We start from the raw sequence: 20,417 nt of genomic DNA, 5'->3' as shown, positions 1-20,417 counted from the left end.
CTGTTAATGCCAACATAAACCTATTTCTACACTTGATTATGCATGTCAGGTCATTTTAGAATACTGTAGGTTTTTATTGAGCACCTCAACATTTTCAAAAAACTTAAATAGGCAAATAGATGTTGGTATTTTATTTTAAACTTTGGTGAGCCTCTGAAAGAAAATATTTTTTAAAAGGCAAAGGATGAAGATCTTCAAAAAAGCCTGAGATCTGCACTCTCCAGACACCCCATAGTAGACAGTAATCCCATAGTAAATATTATAAATAATTAGTGTAAAACAAGATATCACGCTGCTGTCCTATTCTCTCCAAAAATACTTTGGAAATAATTTTCTCCCCGTCGGGCGGGCTGGTTGGAATGTGTGCGGGCAGGCGCGGAGCCAATTGCTGCCCGTGATCGGCTGCGTGCCGCCATTTAATGTGGGTGGGCCAATTAAGGCCCGCCCAGCGTGATGCGCGCCCGGTAGCGCTCAGCGCTACTTGTGCAGGCCTGGGGAGGAGGGAGAGTCGGGGCTGCCTCATGGAGATTAAGATCAACATGAAACATTGAAAAAAAGAAAAAATAAAATTATTCAGACATTATTGTGACAGTGTCACATGAGCTGGGACATGTTTAAGAATTTTTAGGAAAATTTTTATTGAATTAATAAAACCTTCATGAAACCTCATGCCCGTGGATGAGGTTTCATGAAAAATGCGAAGGCCGCCTGGGCTCTTCGCCCGCCCGCCAACTTTAAGATTGGACGGGCAGCCCTGTCCAATTGGTTAATTAGGTTATTAATAGCCTGGACAGGTCTCTGACAGTGCGGCGGGTACACAGCCGACTCCGGTGCGCGCCCGCCGAACGAAAGATCGGAATGACGTGCAGTGATTCTGCCCGTTTATATATTTTCAGTAGTAGAATGCAACTAGCAATAGATAGTTGCACAATTTTTAGCATTTGTGTCAGAAAGCCATCATTTCAGTATCATGTGCAATTTTCCAGTCTTGCTGTAAATGCCTGAAATGTACAGAAAAGTGGTAAAATTTCATTTTTGTGCCAACATGACAGATCGAGTAATCAGCATTTACATCAATTATATGCAAGAATCTTCTAATTTTTTTTATTACTTCTTGGGGGCTGTATATTGTGATTGATACATTCAAAAAAAAAAATCACTGTTTTAATGATGGTAAGTATTCATGTGATAATGGACATGTTGGATTTTTACATTTCACCTGACGTTTAGCAACCATCAACTATAGATCGAAACAATATGCCTTTCATCCATGTTCCAGTGAATCTACCTCTCATTATGATGAATTATATTTTGCCAGCTGCATTGTGCCTCATTTCCGTTAACTTATTCTACTTTTTTGGGCTGAGAGTAATCGAAAGAGATTACCTCAGCCCGATGTCATTTGAAAGCTTGAACCCTTATGTCCTAAAGTTGAGTTAGTTAATGATGATTAAGGACATTTTGTCCTCTGTTTAAAAAAGATACATTTTCTTCAAAGTAAACAGGCTTTAACATACAGGAGTTGGGTGTTCACTTTTTCTGCCCAACCTTTCCTTGAACTATTTGTTTCTGGTTTCATATGGCTTATTACAATAAAGGAATCCACTTTCATTAAATTGTTTGTTTTCAAATTAAGAAATCAGACTTATATATTTGAATAAATAAACTTAAGCAAAGCACATATTAGGCAAGTGTTTACTGTCAAAATGACAGTGAGGTTAACAATGCTCACCAACATTAATGCACAAATCGAACAGAAACTTCAGGCGAGAGGAAATCCACATTTAACAATGAAAACCTGAAATTTGCTGTCTAAGATGTGCTTCTTGACTTGCCATTAGCTTCACAAAAACCAGCATATCACTGTCAATCACCACTGAAATCCATTAAATGTCACAAAGCTCCTGTACCTGCACCCAGCCTAAGTACCCTTTCTAACGGTGTGATATGTCTTAATTACCGCCAAACAACCTCTCTAGCACTGAAAATTAACTATTGCAGATGCGGAGACTCTTTCCTTCAGCTTTTAATTGTTGTTGTAGAGTTTTACTTCTTATGTGGTTTTTCTGTTTTCTTGCCTTCTCAAGCAACTCTTTCTTTCCTCTCTTTATTTCACTTTCTGTACCAGATTTGACATTGAATTCATTATTCTGGTTACAATTCCCGGTTCAAACTCTGCACCATTCATTTCAGAATACTTCAATCTGATTAAAACGATACACAGTTGCTTGCCTGATTTCACAGGTCCCGGAAGCCTTGTAGAGCACCTTGTAGAGCAGTAACTTTTGGAAAAGTCTCATGGAAATTGAACAGCCAAGGGCAAATCCGCACCATTGGTTTGCCAGCTAGAGTAAATTCTGCCCCGTTATCTTTCAATTATTTGCTGTCTTGGGAGTGGTGTCATGCTTTCATTTTTAATTATCCATTTGTCTACTTGGCCCAACTGCTGACACCAACACTCATAGTTTTAAATATTATTTTAGAACATTTATTAATTGTACCTCAACACAAGGGAGGTATGTTATGCACTCCCCATGATGTGTTGGCAGCAGGGAGGGCATTTAATCAGGCTGGATGGTGGCAGGTGGGAACCCCACCACCTTCCCATCTCCACCCCACTTAAGTTCATAGTAGGAAGGCATGTGGACAGCCTTCCTGCCCTGCCGCCAATTAAGGCCCTTAAGTGGGTAATTAATGCCCAATTAAGGGCTGCATCTCGCCACCTTTGGTATTAACCCAGCCCAGCAGCTGTAACCACTTATGAAGCGTGGTGAGCCAACCTGTCCGGAAGTTGGGGGGTGGGGGGGAGAGGGGAGGGGGGGGGGAGGGTGGGCCCGACACGCCGACGCATAAAATGTCGCGCGATGAAATCGGCCGTGCGTCCAGACATCATCGCGCAGTCTCGCAATATTTCGTTCGGCGGGCGCACGTCGGAGTCGGCTGCGTGCCTGCCGAAATGTTAAGGGCCTATTCAGGCCTGTAAGGGATTAATTAAAGAAAATAAGAACGCTGCCCGTCCAACCGGGACGGAATGAAGCTTTTATAAAATTAATTAATTAATTTTCTCACCTTTACAAACATCCCCCAACTCATGTGACATGAGGGGACATGTTTAAATAAATTTTTACATCATTTATTGAACTTTTTTATTGTCTATTCAATCTCCCTGAGGCAGCCCCGACTCTGCCTCCTCCCCCGACCTGCACATGTAGCGTTGAGCATTACCGGCCGCGCGTTACGCTGGGCGGGCCTTATTTGGCCTGCCCACATAAATGGCGGCGCACAGCCGATCGCAGGCAGCAATCAGCTCCATGCCTGCCCCCGCCCAGCCCCCCCACCACCATAAGTTAAATCCTGGCCAGTGGCTTCCAATTGTTTCATACAATTTCCATCTTAACCTGTCGGTAATGATTAAACTATTAATCTATAATGTAAAAACAGAAAATTGCTTGAAATACAGAGCAAGTAAATCAGCATATGTATATGGGAAAGGCAGCTTTTGACATCCTAGTTGTGTATGTGTACCATTTTATTATCTTGCCTCGGAATGAGCCCTTGAAGCTTAACCTTCAAGGTGGGTGGCTCTGTTGCTTAATTATCATTCAGACCTCCCAGCTGGATGTTCAAGATAGTACTATTCATTACAGTGCCATCTATGTAGGAGCTGCAGCTGGAAGATTCAAAACCTGGCCTTGGATTACTGGGTGTTGGCTCCTCATAGCATTATTTGTAGCTCCCCTCACCCAAAATTGACCGGATTCCCCATCATATTTTCTCACCCAAAGGCATCTGTTAAACAGTTTTCTTCAGCTGTGAGTATTAATTAAAACACGTATTTATTTGAATTAAAACACATTTCTTCATTGTTGAGGAAACCCTTTAATGAACTCTCCTCCCATCTGCGCCCCCCCGCCCACCTCAACCAGACTATCATCATAGCAAAGGAAGGGAGTGGGGCTGTTCATTTATGTGGTTACCTAGCAGTCAACTGGGGCAATCTATATTGTATTTGAAATAAATACTCAGCTTCATTTCAGATGGTGCAGATGTTCCCAAGCTATTACAATACATTGTAAGAAGTCATATTTAACATTTGATCAATTTTATGTATTTTACATTACAGAGCAAAACATGTATCCTCCTCCCATTCACTGTTAAAAGTAGCAATGGAGATTTATTAGTCTATAATTTAAAGTCAGGTACACATGATGCATTAAATCTATTGTTACAATCCGGTTAAAGACCATCAACATTTAAAGAGAAATTTGAACACTCAGTGATTAACTGAAAGAAATTATGCCACAAGATCCCATGTTTTAAAATAACTATTTAACTATGCAAGAAACAAATAAAGCAAATAATACTAAACAAACATTGTCTCAGGTGAATACATATACTTTATATTGAAAAGCATAATCAAATACAATCACATATACTTTAAAATTCTCAACTGAACCTCCCCTCTTTATTTATGACTTCCTCCAGAAAGTCTCTGGCTACTTATCAGGCTCTTGAAGGTTCCTTCACTGCCTGGGACCAAACCAAAGCACCCCAGTTCTCAGGGCTTCATTTCTGTTCTCCTCAGTGGTCCTGCTGTCCTCCAGTGTATGAGCTTTCTTGGGGCCCTTCCATTCGCCTCCAGCAAAGTGACCCTTAACTGCTCCTTAAACACCTCACAATCATGGACATTCCAGTTCAAGCTTCACTACACTCTTGCTGAATGCCTCCACCTCAGAAATACCCTTGATTTTTGATAGCCCTTTTGCTTCCAGTTCTTAGTAGACTCTTTCTTTCTCTGCCTGCTGAACTCAGGGCTTACACCCTCCAACTTGGATGATTTTGTGTCATGCCTTTCTAATTGATACAAATTTAGTGAAATGAAGATTAACAAAGAGCCTACAGACACATGCAGAACAGCACCCACTGGGAGATGACAAATCCCAGAAGGGAGGTTAATGTTACCACTTCATCAGTCTAAAGTAGTATTGGATAGTAAGGCTAGGCTTGCTTCTTATAACACGCCTGATGTATGACCATTTTTGCTATTGATCAAAAAAAAGATTCCAGTACTTTATACACATTTTCTGGGCGGGACAAGCAACAAAAGCTTCTGCCATAACGAGCTGAAAAATCGGGCTCCATAATGCCACTGGTGTTGGCACTTGCAAGCCCAAGTCCCAAAAATGGCAGCGAATCAGCTTTAGATGCTGAATGACATCACAATTTGCACATCCTGCATTCTTCTGGCCACGCAGCAATCTAACACTGATTTGGTGCTTGACCTGACATTTATGGACCTTACAGGTCCCGTTAACATCCTCTCTTAAACACTCTCAGCTGAGCAGCTGCACGAGGGACCCCAGCTTCTAAGCCCCAACCTCCCAACCCCTTCCCTCTTCTGAGGTCTGCCAGACACACCCATCCAAAATCCCTGACATACCTGAAGTCCGCGATGCATCACTTTTTGATCTTTGTGGACTGCCTGTAGTCCCAGCAGTGGCCATAACTTGGTTCTGGCGCTGCTGGAAATACAGAGCTGCCGGCCAATCAGATCGACCACCAGCACTCTAGGGCGGGACTTTCTCCCATATTGGGGCAGAAGTCTCACTCAGATCCAATTAAAGCTTCTCCCAGCATATTATTGCTGCAGAGGGGCTGGGTTTCAGGTCAGCATGGTGCCAACAGACCTTTCGGTCGGGATGGGGAATGGTGGGGGTGGTGAGGGGCGGGTAATCCATTCCCCCGTAAAATCCACTACTATATGTTTTACATCCATACCACCCATAGTCTACTCAGACAGGAGTTGTCCATTAAGCCCCTCAAATGTCTATCTTAATACCAACTATCCTTTTTGGGTCCATATCCCTTAATCCTCTTGGTACCATAAGCAGTGTGGTGAAACATCAGCTAGTGGATACAGACTTTCTATAATTTTTATACACTTTTTGGAGGAGATCCAATAAATAACATTGAGCTCATAAATTTGGAACAACTGCATTGAATTGGCTCCAATAGGACACTCGAAATTGAATGAACAATTTAGAAGATGATATTTACTCCAGACAGATTCTAGAAGATGAACAACATTGTCAATTATAATCTGGTGAGAACTACGCATTTGAATTTAAGCATAGAGATGAGAGGAGTTCACAATGCGGCTGAATGTCATTGCACTCGCTTACCAACAGGTACCAAGGACCTAAATGAGGGAAAGATATTTTAAAAAAACAAAGCTTTGGAAATCTCAGTATTCTAAGAATGGCATGCACACTTTGGGCTGGTGAACTCTTCAGTGGGATAAGCTATGTACATTACATTTGTGTTTTTCTTTATTTGTTGCAGGTAAAACATGCGATTCTACTATTAACTACTGTGAATGTAACCCCTGTTTTAATGGAGGAACCTGCCAGAATCAAGCTGCTGGTTATTACTGCCACTGTCCATTTGGTAAGGAATAACAATACGAACGCGTATGTATATATACAAATGGAAGGTGCAGTCTTTTTACAATAGATTTCTTAATATGTGAATATTTACATGAAACAGGTCCTAAAGGACAGATTGAGCTGACTGGATGGAATGACCTTTCTCATTTTTGCATCCTCTGGGATATGCATAAAATGGGTCCCCCAATTTACATTTGCTTTTGCTGAAAAACAATCCATTAATTTTGCAGTTTTAAACACAATAATATGCCTTAATTATCTGCCTAAATCATTTTACATTGGTGGCATTTGAATACGATTTCTTTGATAAATTGCTCTGATAGTTTGGATGATTGTAGCTTCATTCCAACCAGCAATTCAGGCTAATTCATGTATAATTGTGAATAAGTAGTTCAAGTTTTGTTGTTTTACATTATAAAACCATCTTACTTCCCCCTCACTGTGTTATTACAGTTTACTGCAGAGCTCTAACCAGTTTCAGGAAACATTGGTTATGTATAATACATAAACTTACTCCAAGTTTAATTTACAGTATGTCATTCAATGTGCAAAACAAACAATATTTGTGCCTTGCATCAGTTGAACAACTGCCAGGTTGGTTTACTAGACCATACAGTAGTAACTAAACTTCACAAGTACTTCATTGGCTGTAAAGCACGAAAGGGATAGCCTGAGGTGGTGAAAGGTGCTATATAAATGAAATTAATTTATTTGTTTCCTTTTTTTACTTCCTGTTCCTATACATGAAAGTGCTTAGATAATTAGAATATTAAGGACAGCGACTCATCTGTCGCAGTTATGGTTCATTACTTCCATCAGATTGAATATGCAGCCAGTCTGAAGTTATATCTGGACTAAAACCAGAGAGAATTGTGGATGACACAAGAGTGAAATTTGTTTTAAGATTTCTTTCTACAGTTGTCAGAGAGACTGTCTCCTCCAGTTGATTTTTTCTCTTCCTTTCCCTAGTTCATGCTCATGATTTTCTCCCAATCCCTAGTCACATGAGGACTTTTCTGCCCTCCTCCTGCCCAATCCCATTCCTGCTTCTACTATTCCTTTCTTCCCTCAATTTACATTGTATCCATGACCAGAATTTACTCTGACATTTTATCCCTCTTCCAGAGTACATTCACATTTTTCTCCCACGTTCTCATGTTCACACTAGTACTGTTCTTCCCCTTCACCGCCAACTCCTAATCACAATTCGGAGGGTAGGCAATCATTTACAGAGTCAGTGAATGTGGATCCGGGAAGACAAGGTCGTCGTTTAATGGGAATGGGGTGAGGTGGGTATTGTAGATCAGATGAACTTGGAGGCAGTATAAGTGAAGATGATAGAGAAACTAGAAAAATATATAGGTCTAGGGAAGAACTAGGTGGAATCTTGGGAGCAGTTTTTCCTTTAGACAGGGGAAGTGGAAGAAGCGGTAGGGGCAGCAGAATGGACGGTTTCAATTCATAATGACAATGAGGTCTATCCTGGCACTAGTTGGAGATGTCAGGGTCAGGAGGGTTAAAGATGCTATTGGTAGCACTGTCAGAAAAATGGAGGCTACATTGCTTTCCAGAATGATCCTGGAGTAGCGAATGGCTTTGGTAGAGGTGAGCGAGAGCCAATGATGCTTCTGGTAAGACAAGCAACCCTTAGTCCTTAAAGGTCCCTGGCTGCTATCCCATCACCTATCTGCTACCATGGCTCTAAAGGGTATAGATTATTGCATCAGGTGAGAGTTTCTGATGTTGCAAAGCTATTGCAAGGTCAGATATCCGTAAAGTTTATTTTATAATCTGATGCATGTAGATAGGCCACTGCACTTCAATGTTACATCCAGTTGCTATCTTTATATTGTTCAGTGAGCAGCAAAGTTTGAGCCCCTGAGGAAGGCAACAGAAGCATATAAGGTAGGAGTTGTGAAGTTAGGAATAGACCCAGACCATTATAACTGAGCCAAATTGATTTATGGATGACCTTAATGAAAGGCAGCAAATTTGAATATTTGTTGGCATCTATTCACAAACAAACATTGGGCGGAATTAAATGCCCCCACCCCAGCTTAGAGTTGGGAGGCAGGAGTCATTTAATCAGGTGGGAGGGTGCGGGGCAGGGGCCCTGTCGCCTTCCTCCCTCCACCCGATTAAGTCTGGGGTGGGAAGGCTCATGAATGGCCTTCCTGCCCAAATGCTAATTGAGGATCTTAAGTGGGTAGTTAAAGCCCACTTAAGGGCCTTATCCGGCTGGGGAAAGGGGAGTCACCAAGCAGGAAGCCCAAAAAGCAAACCCTGTTAAGTTTGCTTGCAGGATTCCCGGGTGGGGTGGGGTGGCACTCAGTGCCTGATTAAGGGACCAAGCATCGGGTGGGCTGCTGAAATCCAGCCCCCTGCCCTTGCCTCCGATTCCCTCCCTCTCCCATGACCCCCACACTGCGACCCCCCCATCCTGCCTTCATTCACCTTTGACTTGGGGCCCCTCGTTGAACCTGGGCCTCTGGTGGGTGAATTTACGGCCTTGGGGTCCTTAATCAAGGGGAAGATCCGATGCTGGCCACTTAAGTGCCTGATGGGCATTTAATTCCAGTGGACCTTCACCAACATGCAGGGTTCCCGCCAGTTCTCCAAACATTAATGCAAACACTAAATTCCACCCTTTGGATCTAGGGCATTAATATATAGCACTCCATTTACCCTTCAGAGTTCTGTCATGACAGCTTATTTTCACTTGTGCTGGCAGTTCTTGAAAGCATGGAATTCCTCCCTCATCCCCATTCATTCTTAATGGTAGAAAATGGACCCAAACTCACATGGCCTAGAATGTACTCTGCTGGAGGCCAGTAATTAAATTCCCTCCTAGCAAGGGAAGTGAGTATGATGACAAAGCAAAACAGCACAGTGATTGATCCATCAACTGTTCAAGATGTCAAGCATAATGCTCGTTTGCATTCAGCAGTGAGTGGTGTAAACCATGCTATTAAATTTACTTAAGGAGACTTCATTTTCTGTGACTCAACATGTAAAGTCCAGTCAACTTTGACTGAATCAGCATTACACCACAGTCTAACGCTTCTGATCAGAAGAGAAATATCAGGGCTTGTCACTAGCCGACTCAGTTCAGCACTCCAAAGATACTCACTCTTCTAATGTAAATTACAATTGGAAGTACAGCCTGCACAACATCTGGAAAAATGTTCCTAATCATTCTGTTTGCTAACTTATACAAAAACTATTGCCATCATGCATTAAAATGAAGTACTGAAGGTTGAAATCATTGCCAGTATGTGTTATGGCAGACCACCAGCAAGAAATTAAGGTGATTCAAACCACATTGGATGCTGCTACATATTAAGTGCTGAGAGCTGTAACTCCTTACTGTCATTTTATTCAAGGCAAATCACAATTGTCCTGTCGCCTTATTGGTACTTGCACAAAGTTTTTGTGCAAACTAGCTTATAGTACAGCAGTTGGTCTGTTGACAATGGCAATTCATCACATTGAAGGCTGGGAAATAAACTAGACATCCCAGATTGTTTATACATAAACGGATTTCAGGAAGTTAAGTATGAACATACATACAAACATATGAATTAGGAACAGGAGTAGGCCATTCAGCCCCTTGAGCCTGTACCACCATTTGATCTGATCTGATTGTGCCTTCAACTCCACCTTTCTGCCTATCCCCGATAACCTTTGACTTCCTTGTTAGTGAAGAATCTATCTACCTGTGCCTTAAAAATATCTAATGACCCTGCCACCACCGCTCTCTGGGGCTGAAAGTTCACAGACACACAGCCCTCTGAGAGAAAAAAAATCTCATTTCCACATTAAATGGGACACCTCTTATTTTTAAACTGTGTCCCCTGGTTCTAGTCTGCCCACAAGGGAGAACATCCTTTCAGCATCCGCCCTGTCAAGTCCCCTCAGGATCTTATATATTTCAATAAAATGACCTCTCATTCTTCTAAACTCCAGTACAGATCCAACCTGTTCAACCTTTCCTCATAAGATCCCAGGAATCAGTTGAGTGAACCTTCTTTGAACTGTTTCTAGTGCAATGATGTACTTTCTTAAATAAGGAGACCAAAACTGTACACAGTATTGTAGATGTGGTCTTACCAATGCCCAGTACAACTATGGCAAAGCGCCCCTACTTTTATATTCCATTCCCATTACAATAAATGAGTATGAGCTGTACCTGCATACTAACTTTTTGTGATTCATGTACCAGGACATCCAGATTCCTCTATATCACAGAGTTCTGCAATCTCTCTCCATTTAAATAATACGCTACTTTTCTATTCTTCCTGCCGAGTTGAACAAGTTCACACTTTCCCACATTATACTCCAAATGCCAAACCTTTGCCCATTCACTTAATCTACCCGTATCCCTTTGCAGTCTCCTTATGTCCTCTTCACAACTTATTTTCCTACCTATCTTTGTGTCATTAGCGAATTAGCAATCATACATTTGGTCACTTCATCCAAGTTATTGACATAGATTGTAAATAGTTGAGGCCCCGAACTGATCCATGTGGCATTCTGCTTATTGCATCTTGCCGATCTGAAAATGACTCATTTATGTCTACTCGCTGTTTTCTTTTAGCAACCAACCCTCTAACCATGCTAATATGTTACCCTCTATACTATTAGCTCTTATTTTGTGTTGTAACCTTTGATGTGGCACCTTAAACAAATGCCTTCTGGAACTCCAAGCACTCCACATATATATAGGTTCCCCTTTGTCTGTCTTGCTTGTTACTTCCTCAAAGAACTTTAATAAATTTGTCAAACACGATTTTCCATTCACAAAACCATGTTGATTCTGCCTGATTGCATTGAGATTATCTAAGTACCCTGCTATAACCTCCTTAATAATAGATTCCAGCATTGTGCCTGTGCTGGATGTTAAGCTAACTGGCCTGTAGAATTGTGCTTTCTGTCCCCCACCTTTCTTGAATAGAGGAGTTACGTTCAATACTTTCCAATGTGATGGGCCTTTCCCGAATCTAGTGAATTTTGGAAAATTATAATCAATGCGTCTACTATGTCAGCAGCCACTTCTTTTAAGACCCTGGGATGAAGTCCATCAAGACCTGTGGACTTGTCAGCTTTTAGTTCGAATAATTTTCGCAGAACCCTTTCCCTGATTATTGTAATTATTTTAAGTTTCTCCCTCCCTTTCACCTCTTAATTCACTGTTATTCCTGGGATGTTATTTGCATCCAATACAGTGAAGACAGATACAAAATATCTGTTCAAATCATCCACCATTTCCTTATTTTCTATTATTAATTCCCCAGAGTCACTCTCTAGAGGACCAGTGCTCACTTTACTCACTTTTTTTCCTTTTTAAGTACATTTAGAAACTCCTCCTGTTTTTTTATATTTCTAGCTAGTTTTCTCGCATACTTTAATTTCTCCCTTCTTATTATTCTTTTAGTCATTCGTTGCAGTTTTTTTATATTCTGTCCAATGCTCTGACCTGCAATAATTCATCACGGAATTCTATGTTTTTTTCTTTCAATTTGATACTATTTTAACTCCCTTAGTTAGCCACGGATGGTGTGTCCTTCCCCTAGAGTTTTTCTTTCTCACTTGAATGTATCTTTGCTGAGTGTTATGAAATATCTCCTTAAAAGTCTGCCACTGCATCTCACTGACCTATCCTTTAACCTAATTTCCCAGTTCACTTTAGCCAGCTCTGTCTTCATGCGCTCGTAATTGCCCTTATTTATGTTTTAAAACACTACCCTTAGACCCACTCTTCTCTCCCTCAAACTGAATGCAAAATTCAATCATGTTACGATCACTACTACCTAGGGGCGCCTTTACTGCAAGATAATTAATTAATCCTGTCTCATTGCACATTACCAGATCTAGAATATCCTGTTCTCTGGTTGGCTGTAGAACATGCTGTTCTAAGAAATTAACCCGAAAACACTCTCTGAACTCATCTTCCAGGTTACCTTTACCAATCTGGTTCGTCCAATCTATATGTATTAAAATCACCCATGATTATTGCTGTACCTTTCTCACAAGCTTGCATTATTTCTTTCTGTATACCTGTCCTACAGTGTGGTTACTATTAGGGGGTCTATAAACTATATAAATGACTTCATACCTTTATTATTTCTTATCTCCACCCAAATTGATTCTACATCTTGATCTTTAGAACTAAGGTAATCTCTCTCTATTGTACTCATGTCATCCTTAAATAATAGAGCTACCCCTGCACCTTTTCCTAGTTTCCTGTCCTTCCGAAATGTCATGTACTCTTCAATACTCAGATCCTAGTTTTTGAGCTGTCAATTCATCCGTTTTGTTCTGAATGCACATTCAGATACAGAGCCTTTAGTTCTGTCTTTTTACTATTTTTCCAACCTCTAGCCTTATTGCTGGCACCCAGGGTAATGCCCTGGGGACCCGGGTTTGAATCCCACCACGGCAGATGGTGAAATTTGAATTTAATAAAAATCTGGAATTAAAAGTCTGATGATGACCATGAAACCATTGCCAATTGTTGTAAAAACCCATCTGGTTCACTAATGTCCTTTAGGGAAGGAAATCTGCCCTCCTTACTTGGTCTGGCCTACATGTGACTCCAGACCCACAGCAATGTGGTTGACTCGTAATTGCCCACTGAACAAGGGAAATTAGGGATGGGCAATAAATGTTGGCCTAGCCAGTGATGCCCACATCCCATGAACGAATAAAAAAAACCTTGATTTCTTGTCCCCACTATTTAATTTAAAGCTCTTTTTACTGCCCTAGTTATACGACTTGCCAGAACACTGGTCCCAGCCCTGAACCTGTTGGACAATTGCAAAGGCTGAGGCTCCTCCACTTTTTTTTCTTGATCTCCTTACCTGCCTCACACTCTCTTGTCCCTGAACTCCGACAAAATGAGATGACCCCATCCTAAAGGATGTGACTGCCTCCTGGAACAAAGTGTCCAGATGATGTGTCGCAGTGTCTGCAGCTTGGCCTCCAGCTCAATGACTTTGGGCCAAAGTTCCTTGAGCTGCAGATACTTGCTTCAGGCGTGTTTGCCCTGGATCACACTGGCATCCACGACCTCCTGCAGTGGTAACACATTACCTGCCCAGCCATTTTTATTCTGTGTTAATTTACTTTTCTTGATTAATTTATAATTAACAAACCCTGCTAGTCTCAATAAGGTTTACTACTGCTAGTAAACCTTACTACTATTGATAAAACCTTACAGTTGCTGATAAGTTACACAACTTTTGAAATATAAACGAGCAAAATACTCACCAACCAATCACCTACCAGTTCCCCGGTGATGTCATCTGTTTTATTAAACAGATATGATTGACAGAATGTACTGTCAGACCTCAAACATAGAGATTTATCGAAATGGTGACCCTTTAGAGTTGCTGCATTCCAGTATAAATGTTCAGCCTGTATGTGTTGCGGTTTAAAAGAAATAGAAATACCAGTAATCCTATATATTGCTGTAACATTGCCTGGGGCCCAAAGTAGGACAATGGTTCTGTACACTTCCCTATCACTTCAAAGTCCTACATTTCAATCTTTTCCACACAATTCACTTCCCCAGGAGCTGAGTGTGAAAAGTGTATGGACAGTTTCAAATACATTCCAACTGGTGATACGTCACTGTACAAAATCTTTTATTAATTTGGCATTTAGCTGGCAAATTTACTCAGAAATGCCAAAGTGATGGCTGGTGTGGGAAGTGGACATATTAACACCAGGGGCTGTTCTAAAGTATGGATTAAATTGTGTTGCTATGTGAAGGAAGCTATGTTCAGCATCTAACACAAGGTACATACAAAACTGGTACTGATGTAAAAATAGGAAGTGTCCCATTGCAAAGCACTGATGTCCTTTATCTTGATGAACGTGCAAAAGAAACCTCCACAAAAATAGTCATAGGACCTTGAGCTCTTCCGCAATTTCTTTATTAATTATGTGCGGAATAAATAAATGACAGGCAGAATGCAGTAAGATCTGTTGCACAAGGGTTTTTTGAATCATAAGAGCAAAACTTTAATAGTTCATCAAAATAATCTAGCCTAAAGCAAGTGATTTGCTGCATGATGTACAGGACAAGTCACTGCACTTAAAGGATACAGCATAATTTATAATCCAAGAAGCTCAATTTTCCCTAGAAAGTATCAGAGAAAATGGCCATGCTGACCCGAATAGACCTGAGTAATAATAGATCACAAGGCTTATGTTACAGTCATTGAACACTGATCCTTATTTTAATATTTTACAATGCATAGAGATTGAAATTTGCGAGGTGATTGTGGGTACAAGGAGGCAGATCATCCACAGGAGAACAGAAATAGGGGCAGAAGCCAGATCCCCCAAGTTTATGCCTCATTTACACTGTGGCCAAAATTAGGATAGTTTCATCCCCGTCCCTGCCTCCACGTCCGTTTCTGGCATTGGGGCACATTTGGGGATATTTCCTGCACTATGCTGGGAATTCTGCTGATTGTCGCTCAGTGGAAGCCATGCTTCATGATGTGGCTTTCAGTACTGGACTTTTCTAAAGCTCCAAAATTTTTGAAATCAAAGATTTCAGGTGGGAGAAATTAGCTTGGAAAGGTACCCCTGCTTTCCTTTCAGGGAGAAATTAAAAATTGATGTTTAGCTCTTCAGTCCATTAAAGGTCGCTGATTTCTACTATTCAGAGTGATAGGTTGCCATTCCGATTTTGCAGCACTTTATTGGACTAGGCATCTCTATGGAGCTTCAACTAGTGTCGGTTAGCAGGTCCTGTTATTAAAATGATTTCATCCCTGTTGGATTAGGGACAGCATCAACATTCTCTCCAGTATGCGGCTCCCACTCACACTGCACCACAGTTCCTGCAGTAGAGCACTGGGATTTTGGACCCATAGGGCTGAACCAACTCGGCGACAGGCGGGCAGTCGATCTGAGCCGCCAAAACAGGCCCCGCTGCTATTTTAAGTGGGCAGGCCAATTAAGGCCCGCCCAGCGTGACACCCGACGAGAAGCGCTATGCGCTTCCTGTGCGGGCGGGGGGGATTCCGCAACTGCGAGAGTGCGCTCTTTCGCGCATGGGCACGAAAGAGCGCACATCTCCCTGAGGCTAAGTGGTGCCTCAGGGAGATCACTGAAAGGTTGTGAAAGTTTAAAAATAGAAAAATAAAAAAATCATTAACATGTCCCCCTCATGTGAAAATGTCACACGGGATAGGACATGTTAATAAAGTGCACAAAAACTTTATTAAACTTTTTTAAAGCCGAAATCAAACCTCAGCCCGTTGGGCCCGTGCGCCGAGCCAGATTTCACACAGGCTCCTCAAAATCGGCGTCAGTTGGTGGCTTAAAGGCCTTAACAAGGCCTTTAATTAATGGCGGGCGCACGTTGCGCTACATAGCGCGCCCGCCGACCTAAATATCGCGATGCCGCGCGCTGACGTCGGGACGCGCACGCGACATTTTAAGCGCTGATGTGTGGGCTCCGCCACCCGTGTGTCAGCCAGAAAATTCAGCCCATAGTCATTTTTTTTCAGTTGTGGCACTTTCTCATTCAAGTTTTGTCACTCACATTTATATTTTGTATTTACATTGGGAATTGTTCTCATAGTGCTTAAAATAATTTGTGGAATGTAGAATTGTATCCTCTGACAGGAAGAATTTTGCTTCAAAATAATTTAATGTGTGTTAACAGGAAATTCACTATCTTTGTTCATGTTATAATAATGATCATGGATTGTAATAATCATGACTTATGAAAACAGATCATACAATTAACCAGGGGCTCGTATGCCGTTATATATTGTTCATTTTTTAGACATTATCGGCAGAATTTTTGGGTCGTCAAACAGGCACGGTGGGCGGGCCCGGGAGTGGCTGGGAAACGGCCTGCCGCCCGTGATCCTGACCGCGATTTTACACTGGCTGGCCAATTAATGGCCAGCCAGCGGGAAAGGCATGCTGAAAGGCTCAGCGCTGCCGAGGTGGGGCGGGAAGAGACCAAATGCTGAAGTCAGCGCGGACGCGGGGAGCGTGCAATGAAAGCCTTCAGGGAGCTGAAGAGTGTAAAACTATCAAATAAAGATGTTCACTCACCTAAACATATAGATGATAAAAATTTTGCCCAAACATTTTTTTTAAAATTAATATCAGAAGTCTCATCCTGTCCTTGGATGAGGTTTCCTCAAAAATGCAAAGGCCACCTTGCCAATTCGCCGGCCCGCCAACCATAAGGTTGGACGGGCAGCAAAAAAAATCGTCATCAATTGCTACTTTAATGGCCTTAATAGGCCTCTTAATTGTTGGTGGGCGCGCTGCCGACTCTCGCGCATGGCGCACTATTTTGCGCCCGATCGGGTCAGGCACGCACCCACCTGCAGTAAGTAAAATTCTGCCCTATAATTCCATGTTACCCCTCTCACCAACATAACATCTTACATTTGTATAGCAACTTGAATGTGAGAAATGCCACAAGACGCACGGAAATTGGATTAAAGGAAACCACTAACTCTTTTTGTGAGAAAATGAGGCCTGAATCGGGCCGTAAGACTGATAAATTGTGCATGCCTTGTTCACGTAGTAAGTAGTAATTTTAAAATCTCAAAGCATCTACATGTCTGAATGGGGCATTTGCAAGTTATCAGTTGTCTCATTTTTTTTGACATAAATGAGGGTTAACTTTGACGTCAATGGTGATGCAACATGGGCGACAGCAAATTTACAGTCCATTTTACACCCTGTCCAATTGCTCTTTCCATGAAGTCATTGCAAAGGAAAATCGAACAGGGTGTAAAATGGTGCTGATCCCTCGCCTGAACAGTAAATTACCCCTGAAATGCATACACTGGTAAGATTTGTGACTACATTACAAGTCAAACTCTCATAGCATTGCACTGAGGGTATCATGACCAAGTGCAGTATTCAGTTCAAACAGGGTTAGAGGGTGGGTGGGACAACTGGACCAAGCTAAAGGAGGGGTAATGCAGGAGAGGTTGAGGAGGGGTGGGGGGAAAGAATGAGAGGAGGGGGAAAGTGAACACATGTGGATGAGAGATGGGGTGGGTATAGGAGGGGGGAAACAAAGCCCTTGTGGGTGGGAAGAGTCAGAGAGGATGGAAAGAAGGATTGCGATGATGAATGGGAGGGTAGGGAGATGGAGGAGTTGGGGTGAGGGAAAGAAGTGGAAAAAGCCTGTTATGAGAAGGGGCTGGCCCAATGTTTGTCTACCAGAGTTGTGGGAGGTTTACAGCCTAGAAAGAGCCATGAACAACACAACGGGACTGAAATGTCTTCGAGGAGGGGAGGGTTAGCCCAGAAGGATTATTGGCAGCAGAGAAAAAGAAAGCCCTTGAAGAAGAAGGTCTTTCTTCAGACGGGTGTGTTATCAACCTCAAAAAGTGCTTCTGAGAGGTTTAACAACATCAGAAAGGTTCAATGTTTGACAGCCAGGGAGTGGGAAAATGGAGCCAAATGACTGGGGTTTCTGTGGGGGTTAGGGGTTGGGAATAGAGCAAGGTAAAGTTCTCTTGGTTGCATTCTATAAAAGGCCCAGTTAAAATTGAGCGATCTTGAAGGTCCACTGGCCTGTATCTTTAGTTTCAAGGTGGAAGTCTGGCGCCAAGAGCTTTCTTTCAAACTTTCATTGCATAAGGATCTTTTTCAGAATGTCTCAACTTTTTCTGACCAAGAAAAATATTGTAGTGACACTACTAGGACACCAGACAGTTTGGTGGACGATTGAGAGGACCTCAGCAGTTCTTCCTTTAGTTATAAAATGCCAAATAAAATCATAACCACGAATTTTGAGTTTGTTGTTGTGATTGTTGCCACCTCGTGAAGTAGATAATTTAAAACAGCAGAGCCAGAGAAATAGACAGCTGTGTTCTGCCCTTTTCACTACCACAAGTTGCAAGCAAAACTTTCATGCAATAATTTCCAGAAACAATTGAGACAGTTACACATTATTTTTTGGCAGCCTGTGCGCTGGAGTGTCACAAGCGCAATGTATTATATTACAGTTTCCACATGAGACGAGGCTGGAATGGGACAGAGTTTTCTCTTATCTTCTCTCAATCCAAATTTCAGAGATGAAACATTGCAATACTTAAACAAATATTCTCTTAATTATTGGAGAGGAAGAGTAATGGGCAACATTTTGCCCTATAAGTACAATGTGCAAAAGCGCAGTTTAAGTTCCATTTCAGTGTAGTGGGCATCAATGTATTGCAGGGTTTATTAAAAAGAACTTTGCTGTACCCATTTTTTGAAGGAGTGAAGCCATTAATAGGGAACTCTCAACAATAGCACCTCTTAAGAGTCAGACAGTTCAAATGCATTATGGTTAGCCTTATCACCCTATTGTTTGTTTTTCTACCATCTGACATTTTTAAATGATTTTCGTTCAGGCCATGTATGTTGATGACATGATGAAGGGACTGACTAATGTGAGTTACTGTGGGTGAAAACTGAACTAATGTCAGGAGATGTCATTGACCAAGGATGCTTGAGCAACATTAACATTTCAAACATCTGCCCAGATTTTTGCTGCCATGTCGGGTGCACAGAGTTGGGACATTTCCTGACTCAGCGAACCTGACCTGGGAGAAAGAGGCCCAGAAGTTGGGACTTTTGTTTGGGAGTTTTTGAGGTTGGGTGGGGGGGCGGAGGGTGGCAGGAGCAGGGTGGACTGTCGTAGAAGTCAGGCCTGCCACCCCTGAATTGAGTGTGAAGGCTGTTGGGTGCGGAGGAAGGCTGGCTGCAAGGCCTGCCTCTGCGCACCAGCACTGTGAAAGATTGAAAAAGAAGCCCCAGCCCATACCCCCATGCCAACCTTTGCCCTTATACCCACCCTCCCATGGATCCTCATATCCTCCATGCCACCTATACCCTCTATCCACCCCAACATGCCCCTCTAACCACCCCAAAGCCCCTCATGCCTCTGTGCCAACCTATGCTCCCACTCATCCTCATGGACCTTTATAGTCCTTATGTCAACATAGTGCCAATTCATGCCAAACCATGGTCCCACCCACCACACTTTGCCCTTACCCCATCCATGCCAAATGGAACCACGGTGCTCAAACATTAAGAGCCATGCTGACATAAAATAGTTATGTGTCTATTGATGACATCACTATTTTAAGAAAAAACACTGATGAAAGAAATTTTCAATACATTGAAATTCCTTCAACTGATCTCTTATGAAAACCAACATTTCACTTAAGTACTTAATCACTTAAGAAAAGAAACATCTCTATTCTATAACCACTGAATCTATTAATCAAACTGCTCACTTAACAGGCACCCACCCCACTGTGATAATGTTAGGTTATTAAATCAGTCATGCAGCACAACTCCTCTAATGATAACCCACAGGCTTATGTCAACAGACAGAGTGAAATAATAAGCGCTTTTTTTTAACTCCACATTTTTTTTTTAAATTTAAATTTCTTTCCCCTTAATTGCTGGTTTAAACTCTTTCGAGTTATCAACAGTCACAGATTGCAACTCTTTCGAGTACAATCACAGTTCTTGGTTTCCGGGAGTGGGACATGAACCCACAACCCTCTGATTCAAAGGCGAGGGTGCTATGAACTGAGCCAGCTTAGCAGAGTTAACTCCCTTGACAAAGAGTTCCAATGATCTTTGATTGTTCCAATAAGCTTTGGCAGTTCTTTTACAGCTTGACAGTCCTTTCAGCTTTGATGGCTCTTTGATAGGTTAATGTGTTTATGCACTTTTTATGCACATTCATGTCTAAGTTTAAAATCCCAAAGGGCACCTGAGCTCCCCTGAAGGGTATCTTACCTCTCCCAATGGGCTACCTTACCTCGCCCAAAGGGAACCTGGCCTCTCCCAAAGGTGTTCAGGGACCATATCCTAAGGGGAACCTTACCTCTCCAAAAAAGTACCCTGACTATCCAAATAAATCCACAAGGTTCAGACCTGATCCTACCAAGTCTAATTTTCACATTTCAGGTT

At 42.0% G+C, this 20,417-nt stretch overlaps 1 protein-coding gene across 2 annotated transcripts in view; it reads left to right on the top strand.

Moving 5' to 3' along the window:
* The window catches only part of fat4 (FAT atypical cadherin 4), a 397,379-nt gene that overhangs the window by 326,947 nt on the left and 50,015 nt on the right, over window positions 1-20,417 (top strand). For both annotated transcript variants that reach the window (XM_078539696.1, XM_078539702.1), the window contains exon 11: window positions 6,343-6,447. In XM_078539696.1, the coding sequence (XP_078395822.1) occupies window positions 6,343-6,447 (105 nt within the window). The remainder of the gene's footprint in view (window positions 1-6,342; window positions 6,448-20,417) is intronic.

This window comes from Cetorhinus maximus, chromosome 1 (assembly GCF_964194155.1).
Source record: "Cetorhinus maximus chromosome 1, sCetMax3.hap1.1, whole genome shotgun sequence".
In the NCBI taxonomy this organism is placed as follows: Eukaryota; Metazoa; Chordata; class Chondrichthyes; order Lamniformes; family Cetorhinidae; genus Cetorhinus; species Cetorhinus maximus.
Note: the sequence above shows the minus strand (reverse complement) of the source record. Positions and strands in the feature narration are given on the sequence as shown.